Here is a 15884-nt window from a genome sequence, read left to right on the forward strand (position 1 = left end):
CAATATATATAAGCCAGCATTGCTCCCCCTTGATGCTCAACTGCCATACACGCACACGGTACTGCAACTACCACCACATCACGGTTGATCAAGAAAGCATCATCACCATGAAGAAGAAGGCTTTGCACCGCGTGTTCGCTGCCATCTTCTTGCTCCATCTTCTCCTCTCTGTAACTGCTGCTGCATCACCAACGATCGGCACCGACTTGTTGCGTGACGGCAACAACAATGCAGTAGCTGCTGCTGCTGCTAGGAGTAGCAGGAGGTTGCTGCTGCAGCAGCAGCAGCCCACGGCAGCGGCGCCGGCGGCAATGGCTACCAACACCTTCCGAGTCAATGGCGTTCATCAGGCGAACGGCGAGCCCAAGGTGGAGTTCGACGCCAGCATGAAGCACAACCCCGGGACCAACTTCAATCCCAGGCACAATTAGAAGCATCCGGCCCGGCAACCTTCAGCTTCTTCCTGGATTCTGCTCTCCGCTTTAGTTAGCAAAAGTTTTGCAGATGAGTTTTATGATTTATCCCATCTTGTAGATAGTTTTAACCCAGCTTTCTTTACTACAGTTAAGATCGTCTCGCTAGTTTCATCATTAGTTCCACTAAACTGCTAGCTTAGTAGCTTGTAGCTTAATCAGCTGGATGACTCACATTCCGGCCGTTAGGTAAGCTAGCTTAATCTGCTGTATCCTTCAATTCACCGAGAATAAGCAATTGGGGAACTAACAGCAATTTCTTGTCCGTTGTTCAGATCAGTATGTGAATGATACTTGTGGGCTCCTTTTGGCTTCCTTTTTCTCCCTATCTGTCACTTCTTCCAAATCATTTCTATTTCACAGGCTAATGGGCTATTTCCTGGGACCATGCTGCCTAGACTGGAACAAGAATCAGCAGAAATAACAGTCTGTATTCCTGATCCACAATTGCTCAGGGTGGCCATATCAAAGTTGTGTGTTCATATACCTGAAGCACCCAGCAAATATATGTTCCTACCGGCGTACTTTTACTGTGACAAGCTAGGAGGTTTTTGTTCAGGATTACTGAACAATAATAACCTTGCCAAAGAGGACATGTTGTACTTGTATTTACAATGCAGGGTACAGACTTCCACCTCCCCTGAATTATCCTCCCTTACTCTGAGCTAACAACCCAGCCACATCCTCAGAATGAATGAAAGAATGGAAAACAGCAAACTTGCATAGCAATCATTTTGAATAAAAAATAAATAAACAAATAAACTTGAACATGACAAATATTTGCAGTTCACAACTTCAAGTAAGGATCTATGGATATATGGCTTCTCTAGCAAACTAACAGAGCCAAAGGTAAGTTCTACCATAGAGGAGCCCAAAAAGGTTTTCACTTGGGCACCTCTTTAAGTAAAAAATGTAATGCCAACATTTGTTTGCCTCAGGACTAAAAATAAGATCTGGCTATGCAAACAAAAGTAAAGTCTAACTAACTTCACATAACCAAGAAGAGTTGAACAAACTCCTCAGACCAAAAGGAATAGTTGTACATCACATAAGCCGCAAGCCTATCCTACAAATCTTCCCAATTCATAAGCATTAATCCTGCTTCACAACGCAGGACTCGCCAACTATCAGATCAATCCTCAGGGATTATTGTTTAATATACAAAGTTAGCACAAGGTGCTTCCTTTATAGCCCAACAATTGTTGTAGAATCATCATTGCCGTTGGGCAGATGGAGATTGCTGAACCTGCACTGGTGGGAAGAAGCCAGCACCTGGTGGTTGAAAAAATCCTGTTGAGGTCGGAGATTGCTGTGGTGCCTGCGGAGACTGCTGCTGCTGGGGCTGACTCTGGTTCTGAGATTGTGTAGGCAGAGGCAGAGGTGGAGGCGCGCTTAGTCTTGGAAAACCTGCTGACATAATGTTGGGCAATAGGGGTGGAGGCGGCGCAGAGCCACTCACCATCCCAAAAGGTCCCATTCCAAACATTCCTCCAGTATTTTGAACAAATTGTGGCATAAGTGGTAATGGAGGTGGAGGTGGTGGAAATGAACTGGTTGCTTGGTTTGCTTGTGTTGGTGGCTGTGTGCCTCCAAGAGCAGCTGTTGCTCCAATCTGTGGTTGCACCTGTGGTACTTGCCCAAAGAATGGGGGAGCACCCATGTCACTCACATGAATAGGGTTGTCAAGCCTAGGCTTCTTATTGCTCTCAAAGCCTGGAGGTCCTGCAGAGAGATCTCCAGAAGTCGAACCACTATTCCTTGCTTGTTCAGCAGCAAGGGACGAGAAAATGGAGGAGAGCACCTTCTCAGGAGCTGACAAAGATGCAAGCTTATCTGCCATAGCTGCTGCAGTTTTTTTGGGCTCATCACCAACAGCACTAGATGTGGCAGGAAGTGAGGTTGCTGGATGCAGTGGTTGATAGTGGGGAAATATTGGCATTGCAGCTGAAGTCTGCATCATGGCAGCTGTTTGTCCTGGTGGAAGTGTAACCATTAGTGGACTAGAACTAGATCCTGCACCATTGTTCAAGGCACTACCAAGTCGTTGTTTTAGTTGCATGGCATGTTCAGCCTTTGCTCGAGCTACCTGTCAATTAAATCAGGGTTAGCCAAAAATCAATCTAAATAATTTCTTGAGTAGCTGCTAAAACACCCCTTCAGTGGCAGGAAAGATCCTGCGGTTTTAACTGAGATGGTAGATAGCAATGTTAACAAAAGCCAGCGGAGACGGATGCTACATACGGGAGCAGAAATATGTGATTGGAAATTTCCAACTAAGATGCAATGACACATGTTTGTACCGTGGAGTTAGCAGGTTAGCTACATAGAACCTAGGTTACAACTAATAACAACGCATATGCATGGGTACATCACTGCAGGCACATCTTTCTATTAGCTCATGCAAGGGCCACCTTAACTGTATAGCTTATGCTATAGAGATAGTCAGACCTCCCAATGTGCTGGACCTATTTCTCTTGAAACAGATAAAGAGAGGAATGTCATATATGCAAAGTTGCAAACATAAGTTGGAATTGAGAAGCAGTCTAATAAGTAGGAAATAACATGTCGCCTTGTTATCCAGAGAAGGCCTCAGGGTTGCCATGGTAACTAAGAGGCAGGTTTGTGCTTCAAGCAGGATACTAGATGAGACAGATCATCTGTGCTGCCCAAGCAGACCATGGCTAGTCTACTACTTCCATCATAGAGCTGAATCGTACAGCAGATTCAGCAACTATCCAGTTTAGAGGCTTCTCTTCGTGTCAGAGCATACAATGTGCATCTTATGTGTTCTCATGTTTGCTTTTGTCTTTCCTAGCTCTACTCATCCTGAACATGTGTGATATAAATTCATGAATGAATGTCCTTGACAAAGCAAAACTCTGGTTGTGCTCACATGCCATGGACTCATGGGGCATCTTAGGCTAGGCCGCTAGGCAAACAAAAGCTTATGGATCCATGAAAATGATCAGAATAATTTTGACCTTAACGTTCCATTGCAATTGAGTTACAGACATGGCATAAGAAATAGAAAGATCTAACATGTGATTCTGCAGTGAAAGATGAAGTAATAACAAGGATACTAACAAGTGAGAATGCATAAAAGAATAATCCTTACATGCAACTGATTGCGAAGAAGCTCTGACTTTGCTTCCTGTTATATAAAAAGAAAAAACATAAAGCTTTATGAATGTAATAGTATGCCTTCAAGGTAGAACATTTGGGGAAAAAAATATAAAAAGTGCTCAAGACCTGTTCGCTGAGGGCTTCTCTTAGTTTATTGATTAGGGTTATTCTAGCCATGTTGACACTTTCAAGTTGCTCAATGCACTGCTTAAGGACTGTTTCCTGCCCTTGAAGGTCAGAAATCAACGATGATCCTTGCTGAATACCTATGAAATAGAAAAGGAGTAAGGTGTGCATAGATTATTTTGATCCAAGAATCAAAGTGAAAGGCTGAAAGCATTATAGTGTCAAAGGATGATCATCTCTTCATATCCAACTTTGTAAATATAAAAAGTCAGGGTACAGGTTTCTGATTAGAGTGAAATGCATGGTCGGTCCTTAAACTTGAGCAGTGGTGTCACTTAGGTCTGTAAACTTGAAAATTGCGCGTTTAGGTCCATGAAACACAGCAGGTCCAAACCTTGTTCGACCAGGGCTGACCGACGACGTGGCGCTCCATGTAGGCAACTATTTTGCATCCAGCCTCATCCAAAAATTGCACTTAGTTCCTTTGAGCTCCTGTGAGGGAGGAGGGATTTGGGGATTTCGGGGAGTTTTGGGGTGGTACTGTGGCTCAAAGGGGCTAAGTACAATATTACCACCACGCTGTCCTGCAAAAGGGGGCCGGATGCAAAATTGTTGCCTACGTGAAGCGCCACATCAGCGGTCAGCCTCAGTCAATCGAGGTTTGGACCTACTGTGGTTCATTATCATGGACATAAATGTGCAATTTTCAAGTTAACGGAACTATGTGACACCACCGCTCTAGTTTAAGGACTGGCCATGTATTTTACTCTTTCATATCATCAGAGCTAGGAACATTTTTAATAGGTAACTTTGCACTGCAGTATTTTTTTCCCTCTATGACTCATTAAAACATTTAGTCAAATTTGAAATTAGCAATTGTCAATAATTATGGCCTACAGGCATCGTGGGCACTATAAAGGACTCAAGGAACGCAATGTAAAATAATTAAGCTGCTGGATGTGGTCCACTGAAAAAGGATATGTATGCTAGACCACCACTTGTGAAAACAAATGTCAGAAAAAAGTTTTTTCCCCTTTATATGCCAACGCGTGCTACAATCACATCATTATAGTTTTTTTCACATGATTATAAAATTATGTACAGCAATTTTCTTTGTCAACATGCTAGATCATTTTTATGTATTTGAGATGTTTGTTTAGTCTAGAATTTACATGGCAGATCAATGGAAAATCGGAAATACTATGTAAATTCCTTTTTTCCCAAGTCAAGTACATGATGGAACTAGAAGTAAAATAACGCTGGAACAATCATGATGCAATACAGGCCAAGGTATCAGAATGCATTAAGTGCCAATCTTTCAACGGTACATATCTACAACATAACAGACCTATTGAAGTGAGAAAATCCTTTACCTTGGGTACAAGCATCATCTACATCTTTATCCATCCTTTCCAAAACACTAACAGCATTATTGCATTTGTTTAAAGCTGTGTCTTCGTCAAAATGTTGATCAAGCACAAACTGATATGCTGTTACAATCTTTTCTGGCATCCCGCCAATAGTAAGTTTCTACATCAAAAAGAAAAAACAACAAAAATAGCTCACATTCATGACAATATACTGCATCCATCCTCAGCACAAGAAAATATTTCTTTAGCAGGTCAAGATCTGGCAACTTACTTTTGTTACTGTACCAGAATCTTTCCGCACAGCTTTGGAAACTGAAGAGGGGTTAGAGCTTGGATTTGAGCTATTGCCATTGTTACCCACTGTATGAGTGCTACCACCAAGAATGTCATCTTTCAGACTTTCAATACGGGTTCCAAAGACCTTCCGCTCATCCCAAATATCTATCTGTAATTTTAAAAATAAATATTTTTTTTTACTTTTCGGGTTTTGGCCTTGTGATAGAAAAAAATGAAGTAAATTGACTTTTCCTGCCATTAAACATGTAACGGAATTAAGAATAACTTACTAATCTTCCGACTACTTTCTTTCCATCTTCTCCCCCATTGACATAAAAGTCTTTCAATAATCCAGGAAGAACCCTCCAGAATTCATTCACAAACTCCCCTCCCTTGCGTTTACTATTTTGCAGGATATCATTTGACAGGTACAGGAATGATACTTTCTTATCCTTATTTGCACTGTTATACTGCTTCTCCCATGTATCAACAACCTTTCTGGCTCTCTTTCGGTGAAAAATGCACCAGTTTGAAAGTGCTGCTTAAGAATTAAGGAATAAAAAAGGCAAGCTACTGTATTCTAGATGCTATTGTTAAAAATATGCTGTGGGAATTTGGTATCATGACTGTGTAAATGATTTTTATGGCATTGGCATTAAACATAGGAAAGCAAGTGGTAAGACTTGTTCAGAAGATTTTACATAGGGCTTCGAGTTGCTAATATGTAAGCAAAAGGACATGACATAACCATCACATAATCCCCCCACCCCCTTCGTAGCATGAATATATGGATGCAGGTGGATAAATGCTATATTTATCCTTGTTCAAAGGCCAAAAAATTGCAATTTGTTTTTTTTTACAACCGTAGGGAATTTGTTATTTGTTAAATTGATGAAAGTATATTAGTTCTGACCTAACTGATTAACTGACTTAGAAATGAAGATAAATGGCCATAAAATAATAGAAAAGGTTGTTTATTCATTTGCCAATACTACGGGCCTGTTTGGTAGAAATATAAGAAATTTTAGGGTTATACACGGTTATTAAGAAAATAGGTAGAATTAAATGGAGGAAGGTTGTGATTGGATGAGAAGTGGAAGTTGGTGGGAAAATTGAATGGTGGAGGATTGTGATTGGTTGGAAAGAGAATGTTAGTGAAGAAGTTATTATATTTGCGACAAATTCTGAAGGCTAGATATTGTTATATTTTGGGACGAAGGGCGTACAACATTAGTGCAACCAAATATTGTCACACTGTATTTCGAACATCGTAAAAAGCAATTCCACAAAGATTGTGCTCTAGCCATCAAGAGATAAAAAAAAAAGTTGAACTAGCATATCAGTACCCTGATAGCAGCAACCAAAAGGAAACAAACTATGTGATATATGACTGATTCTACCCATTAATTTGTATATTGAACAGGAAAACAGTTATATTCAAATGTACAAGAAAACACTACTACAATGTGATACAAACCTAACGCTCCTTATTATTATTATTAGTCAATTTCAAAATATAATCATCCTCAACAGACATAGAAAAACTTAATTTTTCACAACAAACAAAAAATTATTACACGTCAAACAGAAGAATAGAAGATACTACTAGATGTAACACAACAGCTTAACAAATCATGCCATTATTTGTCATTTTTCAAAAGATAATCATCCTCAAAAGACAGTGAAAACTTATTTTCCCAAGAAACAAAAACAAAAGGAAAGCATGTATTGACAGTAAGAACACATCAAACCAAAATTGTAATATAAATTTGATTGCCAATAGCACAATACACCATAACGCTGATAAGAAACTACAAACATTTTAGCTAGGCTAATTTATATACAGCTATAATTGAAAATAATATATGAAAATATGCCCAAAAGAATGATCCAGAAGCTAGAGAAAAAATGGCCACACCAAGTTATATGTGTATCATCGTACACATCAATAAGTATTGATAAGTAAAACATGAGATGCAATCTAACTCTAACAGCAATAAGCACAGTTAGGAACAGAAGAAGGTGAACAGTAACCAAACAAACAGTGCAAAAGGCAATATATGGAATGCCAAGGAGATATGCTGGGTCAGTTGTACTAATTCACATTGCAATTTAGGGTTCTATTCAACTTGAACAGTAAATCAATCAAAACTACCAGACAGATAATATAAGCAACCAAAGTAGTACTACCCTAATAGCACTAGCATACCACTACCCTAATAGCACCAACAAAAGGAACCAAAGTATGTGGCAATATGATCAGTTCTGGTTATTAATTTGCAAATTGAACAGATAAAATATTCCATTCTAATGTACAGGAAACCTATATAAGTACTAAGTAGACAACCTAGAAAATACTAGTAAAATGTAACACAAAGCCCGAACGCTCCTTATCATCATTTTTCGGTTTCTAGATACAGTCATCCTCAAAAGGCATTGAAAAACATAGTATTTCTCAACAAACAAAAAATCGTTGCATATCAAACAGAAGGATACTATTAAAATAATACCTAACAGTTCATGCCATTATTTGTCATTTTTGTAAAGATAATCATCCTCAAAAGACAAGAAAAACAGATTTCCCCAAGAAACAAAAATAATGGAAAGCATGTATACAGTAAGAATGCATCAAACAGAAATTATTATACCAACTTTGATTGCTGATACACCATAATGCTGATAAGAAATCTAAATTTTGTAGCCATGCTCATCTATATACACTTATACAGCTATAATTCAAAACAGTATATCAAAATATGCCCAAAAAAATGATCCAGAAGCTACAGAAACAATTGCCACACTAAGTTATATCCGTATGCATCAGTAAATAACGCACGAGATGCTGTCTAACAGCAATAAGCACTGTTAGGAACATAAGAAGGTGAATATTAACCAAACAAATAGCGCAAGAACCAACGTATGGAACGCCAAGGAGATATCCCATGTCAGTTGTACTGATCCACATTGCAATTTAGGGTTCTATTCATCTGGAACAGTAAATCAATTAAAACCACTAGACAGATAAAGTACGAGCGCTACCAAATTTGCAAGCGCAAAAGAAATAAACAACAGGAAGAAAGGATACTCTGGATCCTAGTCGCCGTGTTGTTGAGCTTGTTAAGCTTCTCAACAAACGCTTGCTCGCTGAACGAGCCAGAGCCGCCGCCGCCGATAGTTTCCGCCTTTGCCTCCGCCTTGGCGTCCGCCTTGGTGTCCGCCATCACGAAGGCGAAGGCTCCACCACCGAACTCCTCCTCCTCGCGAACAAGCTAATCCCCCGAAGAAACTTGTGCTTCTTGGCCGGCCAAGATCGAACCAATCCTGGCGCAGAAAAAATCCCCCAAAAAAAGCGAGAAAATCAGGAATTTGGAAGTGAGAGATTGAAGCTTGCGGAGGTTTTGGGAGGGAGAGTGGCGCGTACCCCGGTGGCGAGCTCGTCAGCTTGAATTCGCCGCCGGTGAGCGAGGGAAGGGGGCGGCGAGGCCGGGGCGGGCGGGGGAGGAGGAGACGAGAGGGTTTGGTTTTCTTTTTTTTTCCCCTTTCCGTGCTGCGTGTGTTCGCTGCAAGCCTCTTGGGTTCAGGAGGGCAGAGGGTTTTTCACATCAGAACATGAGAGGGTGAAAAAGAAACTGAAGATAATGTTATTGGATTATAATTTTATCAAAGATAGCTATAAAAATGAATTAAATAGATAATACTATTGGTTTTATTCTTGTGAGATTTGAAAACGCGTATACAAATATGCTATACATTTTTTCTATTAATATACATACGTTAAAGCGTGTTATTTGTTTAGCGTACAATGTGGGTTATATTGAATATAGCCATAGCATTTATCACTTGAATTATACATATCGCTTTTGGTGATACCCTTACACATTTAATGTTATGATAAGGCTCGTTCATTTATTTTTTTTCAAATAATACTCACTACATCCCTCTGTTCCAAAATATAAGGTATTTGGGTTGTATCATAATACTACAAATCAGAACTAAGATTCGTAGTTCTAGAATGTGTCACGTCCAATTAAAATCTCTTATATGCTAGGATGGGGGAATATATTTTAGCAACATATTAGGCTACACTTTAGCCCTAATGCTTATGTATAATCACATCCAATCTCTCCCTCGGTAACGATGTAACTTGAATGTAAATAGGAGAGATCATCCTCATGAGGGTGCCAATATTCTTGAGATTGTTGATGTCAAATAGAGTTTGGATGGTCCAAAGTGTAAGAAAACAAAAATAGATGATCCAAATTGAAAAAAAAATCAGATAAAAATGCTCCAAAGTGAAACTTCGATAGCAGGGGGGACCAAAGTGAAATTCACTCAATAAAACCATGATGATGGCTCGTTGAAAAGCACATAATTAACATGTGCGTATAGAAAAAATATCTCATACTTTTTTTACAACTATTATAATCAAATGGACAAAATACTTGTAGCTAGAGTCGTATGGAACATTTTACCCTAAAACATGGTGGGCATGAACATAAATTGTAAATTTTAGGATTTTGTGTTAGATAGCCTAAGACCTCAGGTTTTATGAAATTTACTCATTTTATCATTTGAGGTACTTTAAATATAACATAGTTCTACTATTTTTTTAAGATGCATGGTCACCCGTTATGCTAAAATTAGCATCATCGTATAACAAGAGTATGTGCAGAGAAAAATTGAAGGGAAAGAAAAGGGAAACCAATGGTACTATAATCCATTTGACTCCATTCCTCGTTTCCCAAGTACAGAAAACTACAATTTGGTGCCAAACGGATACGAAGAGCTAAACATTTTATCAGGGAAAAAAAAAGAAACTAAATATACTCGCTTGTACATTGAAGCGCTGCTAGATGATGCTCCGTGGCGCTCAATGTGGGGAGCTTCACCCTGACGAGTCGTGAAGAAGCAGAGAAGATTATAGTTGGAACGCCATCTCCATCTGCACTGGTTGTTGTTTCAAGCCGGTAGAGCTTCTGGCCAGCGGCGAAGTTGCCAAGCAGCTGGTAGGAGGTCGCGGAGCCATCCATGGTGAGGCAGAGATCGTCGGTGCACGCCGCGAGCTCCTTCTGTGTGCGGTAGATGAAGTTGAGCGCCGCGGCGACCTCCTCCTGGAACCGAGAGAATGGGCTCGTGGTGTCGTCGTCGAGACGCAGCTTGCGGAGCTTGCAGAGGCCTTCCCCGAGCTCCATCATGGCGCCACGGTGGTTCTGTGTTTGTGCACGATCATGTCTAATCACAAATTTTACTGGAGTAATTACTAATTTACTATGCATAGTTAAATGTGGAAATGAGACGATGAAAATATATACTTGGTTGAAGAGGTGGTGGAAGGCGACGGCGCACTGGAGGATGGCGTGGAGCAGCGTCCGGGTGGGCTCCTCGGCGGTGTACCAGAGCTCCTCCACCACGTCGTGGCACGCGTGGAACTCGCCGCCGTTGAACAGCGCCACCGCCGCGTCGAAGCTCCCACCTATGACTTCCGACTCCTCCTCCTCATCTCCTTCTTCATCGGCATAGTTCTCGTAGAAGTCGTAGTCACCCCGCGCGGTGAGGAGGCGGCGGCGGCAGCGGAGGTCAGGACGAGAGGAGGAGCGGCTGCGGCGCTGCTGGTGGAGCGGTGGGTGGGGGCGGCGGAGCAAGAGGCCGCCGCCCACCGGCAACAGTGTCCGTGGAGCGGTGGGCGTGCGCTGCTGCGGTAGTAGCCGGGCGGCGTGCAGCGAAGCCGCAGAGTGGGAGTGCGCCATGGGAATCGAATTAGGAACAAGAAAGCTGCAGAGATCGCTAGCTTTGCTTTGTCTCTGTCCTGCCACGAAATGGGAGTCGAATCGCGAGCGTGTGACGTGGAGGACGTGTGGACTCAAGCAGAGGTTGAGACACTCACTCGTGCATGCAGAACCAACCAATGGACAATGCAGTGGGTCAAAGTGTCAAACACGCACCAACTGGCTGCAAAAATATCTAACCAGTAACCACAGGCCCAAGAGGCCAAGAAGCAACAGCCGTCAGCCGGTCTGCCTGGCCTAGACTGACCTGGTTTTCTCATCGTTTCCTGTTAGAAAAATTTTCCCTCGTCAAATCAACCGCAAAATCAGATACAACACATCTCTTAACTTTTAAACCCAATACAAACGAGGTCACTTGACAATAATGTTACTGCTTTTGGTTTATGTGACGTTTGCGTAGCTTCTTTAATTAGGTATTTGTTCGACGTGTGATATTGACATGACGCTTACATGATAATTTGATCCAGGAAAAAAAATAAAAATCAAGGGGCCACATATCAGAAAATAAAAATAATAATAGGACCCACATATCAACAACCAACCCTTATTACTTCCCTCTTTCTTCCATCTATGATCTACAGACCGATGTTGGCCGAACACGGGCAGTGGAGAGAAGGGCGGCTAACGGGGAGAGAGATGGGGCTGGCGGCCTCCACGTCAGATAAAATCAGGGACAATACATAAAGGGATCTTGTTTGTACTGGTTTTGAAAGTTAGAAATGCGTTGTATCCCCTTTTACGGTTCAAAAATCGATTTTGAAACTCAACAACAACATGAGGCGCCTCGAATAAACTTTTGTCCTTTCCCGTTCGGCTTAAACCATGCATCGGCTACACTTGAAATACTTGGGCGGGTAGGATTGGGTCGGGCTCAATTCTCACCAACGGCAATGGGTGGGCTCGATCACATGGGCCTTGTATTCGGCCCGCACACGCCAACCTGTCCTGTTCTGCCGTCCTGCTCCGCTGGTCCGCTGCGCTGCCAATCTCTTCTTCTCTTCCCGCGTCTCCTCGCGCCTCTTCCCGCCAATCGCCAACACATTTTCCCCCACCTCACCTCGCTCAATGCCCTCGTCAATTCCATTTCATCCCCAAACTTCCTTCTGCTCTTGCTAGGGTTCCTTCCTTCATTCCTTCATCTCCCTCCCATTCCGTCCCTCTCTTCCAGATTACTAGCGAGCTCGATCCTGCGGCAGGGGCAAGTCGAGCGATGGCGCCGCTCTCGTGGCGCCACCACACGCTGCTGCAGGCGCTGCTCTCCCGCGGGCCCCTCTCGGAGCGCGACTTCCACGCCCTCTTCTCCGCCATCTCCGGCGGCAAGAACCCCGGTATATGCTTCTGCCTGCTCCGCTTGCTACTCTTATCTTTCTCCTGATGTAGCTCCCAGTCATTGATTTCATTACTCGTAGCACAGGTGTTCGACGTAATGCCCCTCTAGAAATTACTATCATCTCAATGGAACCAATCTTAGTTGGTCCCAACCTTCTCTCAGTTTCAGATAATTTCTGCTTCAGTTCACCATTGACGCCTGGTTTTATTACCTAAGATTGCTGACAAATCATAAAAATACTATGCGTGATTTTATATAATTTCCGGCCTAAGGGGTGTGAATATTCCCATAATTGAGTCTAACAAAATGGTTTGCGATCACTCATGTTCCGTATCACTGCTTGCAGCCACTCATCGGCAGCTGTTCAATGATACACTCCTCAAGATCAACAAGGAGCTCACGTACTTGCAGTTTGAGTTAAGAGCAGGCATAAACCAGTATGATGGTACTGTGTATTATGGAGTGGTCAATAACATTGCTGATGAAGAGTCAAAGCTTGGATCAAAGTTTTCTGTGCCACAGATTGCATTCTACAAGGGATTGGTATGCAATCAATTTGCACTTTTTTTAAAAAAATCCAGCTCAATCTAGTATTCGCTATATTCATGTAATTGTATGGGCAGTTGGAAGCAATAGTTCATGAAGCTGGAAATGATGGGAGCATAACAAATATCGATGCTCTTAACACACGGATTGAGAACCAGGTATCTCGTATTAATACCCAATCACTATGAGAGCTTTTGTTTCTGTTTAAGCAAATGTTTTATATTTTTATTGTTGCAAACTTTTATGGTAGTGTGACAAATGAAAGAATTATTTGGTGTTCTGCTCCCAGGTTGTAATTGCAGACGCTTCACAGGGCAGTCAATCCCGTCTGCCTACTTCCATTACCAACTTCTCATTGTCCCAAAAGGAGAAAACTCTTAATGAACTCATACAGGATCGTTGGCTGTCATACACTCCCACAGGAAAGATTGGTCTTGGCATAAGATCATTTCTTGATCTCCGAAGTTGGTTACGTAGTAATGATATCCCATCATGTGAGGTCTGCAATGAAGCTTGTATAAAGGTGCAGATATGTCATTATGAATTACGATTCTACATTTGCATTTATCTTGTACCCATGGTCATATACTTCACTAATGTCATTCCATGTATTTTTATTACTTATATTTAAAACAGGCATCATGTTGTCCTAATGAGGAATGCAATGTAAGGATTCATGGGTACTGTTTGAAGAAGAAATTTTCGCAGAGAAAGGTAGTCACCTATTTTTAATTCCACTTTACACATATGAACAGGAGTGGCTTTCTAAATTTGTTTGTCTGTAGGCCTCGAGAGCTTGTGGTTGTGGTACTGAATGGCCTCGGTTGGAGGGTGAAGATGACGGTGCTGAGGATGAGGATGTTAACGAACCTGAGGAAGATCAGGTCCCATCAGCCAACCAGCATTCGAGGACTAGACGCAGAGGTGTCAAATCTGAACTGGTGGAAGAAAATGAAAGAGCAGGCCCATCAGCGAGGATGACAAGGAGGGCTTTGAGAAGCTCTAAAGCTGAAGCAGTTGAGGCTGCTCAAGAGGTGCCATCTGCAGCAGGACCTTCGCAGTCAACCAGGGCATCTAAGAGAAGAAAGAACTGATGAGATTGATCTGTGCTTGCTAGTGAGATCTCCAGGTTCCTTTTGTCATGTACATACAGTAGCAGTAGCCAGTAGGTAATCCTTTTGAAGTGGCAGGAAAGGTGCAACTTCTAGTTGGAGAGGAATATATATAGCTTTCGGATGCTCTTGTTACTAACTCTTAGAACGTATTAGAAGCCTAATGCTTTCATTTGGCAAAGCAAGCCTGCTTGTGGCAGCACAGTTAACTGTTTGAATGGCTCTCTTGCTTGTTGATGCTAGTTTCATGCATGCTGTTTTTTTTCCCTCTATGTTGCTTATTTCTTTGTGTCTCTTCCTAAAAGGGACAATTTAAAGCTCCCAGGTCCCAGCACAGCCAGCATTGTGTGGTTGCTGACTTGTATAAACAGTGAATGGAAGGTTGCCTAGGAGTCAGGAGGAAAAACCCAAAAATAGAGAAAAAACAGAGTGAGGTTGGTTTCAGGGTTGAGAATATCCTGAACAAGGGCAGCCAAGTCAGAAGTATTTTTGTTTATGTGAATGTGAAGATGAAGATGATCCTCACCCAGCTGACTTAGCTATAGATGATGGAGAACAGCTTGTTGAGTCCTGGACTACTTGCTTGACGTATTCTACTTGTTCTTTTCATTTTTCTCTTTTTGAGGGCGTATTCTACTTGCTGATGCAGCTATGGTACTCTATACTAAAACATACTCCTTTCGTCCCAAAAAAACTTAACCTCGTACTATAATATGTGATATATCCTATAATATGTGATATATCCTAGTACAACGAATCTGGATATTCTTAACACTAGATTGCCTTTTTTGTTTGGACGGAGGAAGTAGGCAGCTTGCATGAGGTACGGTCCAACTCGGAGAAATGAAAGAAAAATAGAAAAAAAAGTTGGCTGCTATTATTTTACTAGATGTGTGTTTCTTGCATGCATCATTCAGGTCCTGCAGGTTTGCCGTATTACTATATTGCTAACCACCCCGCTGGAAATTCCTAGTATGTTGACATGCACACAGCTAGTTGCACAAACAAACTGAAGTTGGGCTGTCGCCGTCTAGACAAAATCAGGGGGTGACTGAGTTCAGGCGAAAGCAACCATGGCGACAATTGGTGAAAACACGTATGCGCTGCTATTAGTTATTGAAACGTTCAACTCTTGATTTTATTGATGGCCCCAGATGAACTGAGCCTTAAGAACTAAGATACATACTCACTCTGTTCTATAAAAAACCAACCTAATACCGCTAATACCGGATATAACACATCCTATGACTATAAATTTGAACATATCTAGAATACATCATATCCAGTTTTAGATTCGTTTTTTATGGGACGGATAGAGTACTTTGCTAAACTAGTATATACTCCGTTTAAATTATTTATAGTTTTAACTTATATCATAAGTTAAATATTTGTATCTTTGACTATTAATTCTTAAAACTTCATGTATTTTAGCATCTTAGAATAAACATAAGAAGTACTTTCATATTATAGCATCCACGTGTTGTTAAAACTGTCCGAATTTTAAGAAATTGATGGTCAAAGATACAAATGTATAATTTAGGATAAAACTAAAACTGTAAGTAATTTGAATCGTACGGAGTATATTTCTTGCGGTTTGAGTAAGATCATACCGTTTAATTAGATAGAAGAGAAAAGGAAGAAACATCCAAGAGCCTAGTATATCCTAAAGCACAAAGCTACAGCTATGCAGACCTACATTTCCCTAAGTTTCATTCTCTCTCCTGCTTACCCAGCACACGGTT

The 15884-nt window shown here is 41.5% G+C and overlaps 3 protein-coding genes across 3 annotated transcripts; 1 reads left to right on the plus strand and 2 right to left on the minus strand.

Moving 5' to 3' along the window:
- Positions 1-1445: 1445 nt before the first annotated feature.
- On the minus strand, positions 1446-8937 carry LOC127754782 (uncharacterized). Its single transcript, XM_052280361.1, has 8 exons — positions 8790-8937; positions 8454-8689; positions 5659-5906; positions 5364-5537; positions 5096-5252; positions 3723-3862; positions 3589-3624; positions 1446-2559 (listed from the first exon to the last, which is right to left on the minus strand). Exons 2-8 carry the CDS (start codon positions 8587-8589, stop codon positions 1687-1689), a joined length of 1764 nt encoding a protein of 587 aa, XP_052136321.1. The 5' UTR covers positions 8590-8689; positions 8790-8937; the 3' UTR covers positions 1446-1686.
- Positions 8938-10092: 1155 nt separating this feature from the next.
- Positions 10093-11156, minus strand: LOC127755447 (uncharacterized). The gene is made up of 2 exons (XM_052281127.1): positions 10681-11156; positions 10093-10578 (listed from the first exon to the last, which is right to left on the minus strand). The coding sequence occupies exons 1-2, from the start codon at positions 11113-11115 to the stop codon at positions 10186-10188; spliced, it is 828 nt and encodes a 275-aa protein (XP_052137087.1). The 5' UTR covers positions 11116-11156; the 3' UTR covers positions 10093-10185.
- A 995-nt stretch (positions 11157-12151) lies between these two features.
- LOC127754992 (uncharacterized) lies at positions 12152-14721 on the plus strand. Its single transcript, XM_052280612.1, has 6 exons — positions 12152-12482; positions 12831-13027; positions 13108-13188; positions 13320-13553; positions 13667-13744; positions 13816-14721. The coding sequence occupies exons 1-6, from the start codon at positions 12365-12367 to the stop codon at positions 14122-14124; spliced, it is 1017 nt and encodes a 338-aa protein (XP_052136572.1). The 5' UTR covers positions 12152-12364; the 3' UTR covers positions 14125-14721.
- The last annotated feature ends 1163 nt before the right edge of the window (positions 14722-15884 follow it).

This window comes from Oryza glaberrima, chromosome 11 (genome assembly GCF_000147395.1).
Source record: "Oryza glaberrima chromosome 11, OglaRS2, whole genome shotgun sequence".
NCBI lineage: Eukaryota > Viridiplantae > Streptophyta > Magnoliopsida > Poales > Poaceae > Oryza > Oryza glaberrima.

Coding starts and splice junctions, on each gene's coding strand:
- LOC127754992 (XM_052280612.1), top strand. CDS start 12,365: ATGGCGCCGCTCTCGTGGCGCCACCACACGCTGCTGCAGGCGCTGCTC. Junction 13,189..13,319: donor ACACACGGATTGAGAACCAG/GTATCTCGTATT, acceptor TTCTGCTCCCAG/GTTGTAATTGCAGACGCTTC. Junction 13,554..13,666: donor GCAATGAAGCTTGTATAAAG/GTGCAGATATGT, acceptor TATTTAAAACAG/GCATCATGTTGTCCTAATGA.
- LOC127755447 (XM_052281127.1), bottom strand. CDS start 11,115: ATGGCGCACTCCCACTCTGCGGCTTCGCTGCACGCCGCCCGGCTACTA. Junction 10,579..10,680: donor TCCACCACCTCTTCAACCAA/GTATATATTTTC, acceptor GCACAAACACAG/AACCACCGTGGCGCCATGAT.
- LOC127754782 (XM_052280361.1), bottom strand. CDS start 8,589: ATGGCGGACACCAAGGCGGACGCCAAGGCGGAGGCAAAGGCGGAAACT. Junction 5,538..5,658: donor AGAAAGTAGTCGGAAGATTA/GTAAGTTATTCT, acceptor TTAAAATTACAG/ATAGATATTTGGGATGAGCG. Junction 2,560..3,588: donor TTCTTCGCAATCAGTTGCAT/GTAAGGATTATT, acceptor TTTAATTGACAG/GTAGCTCGAGCAAAGGCTGA.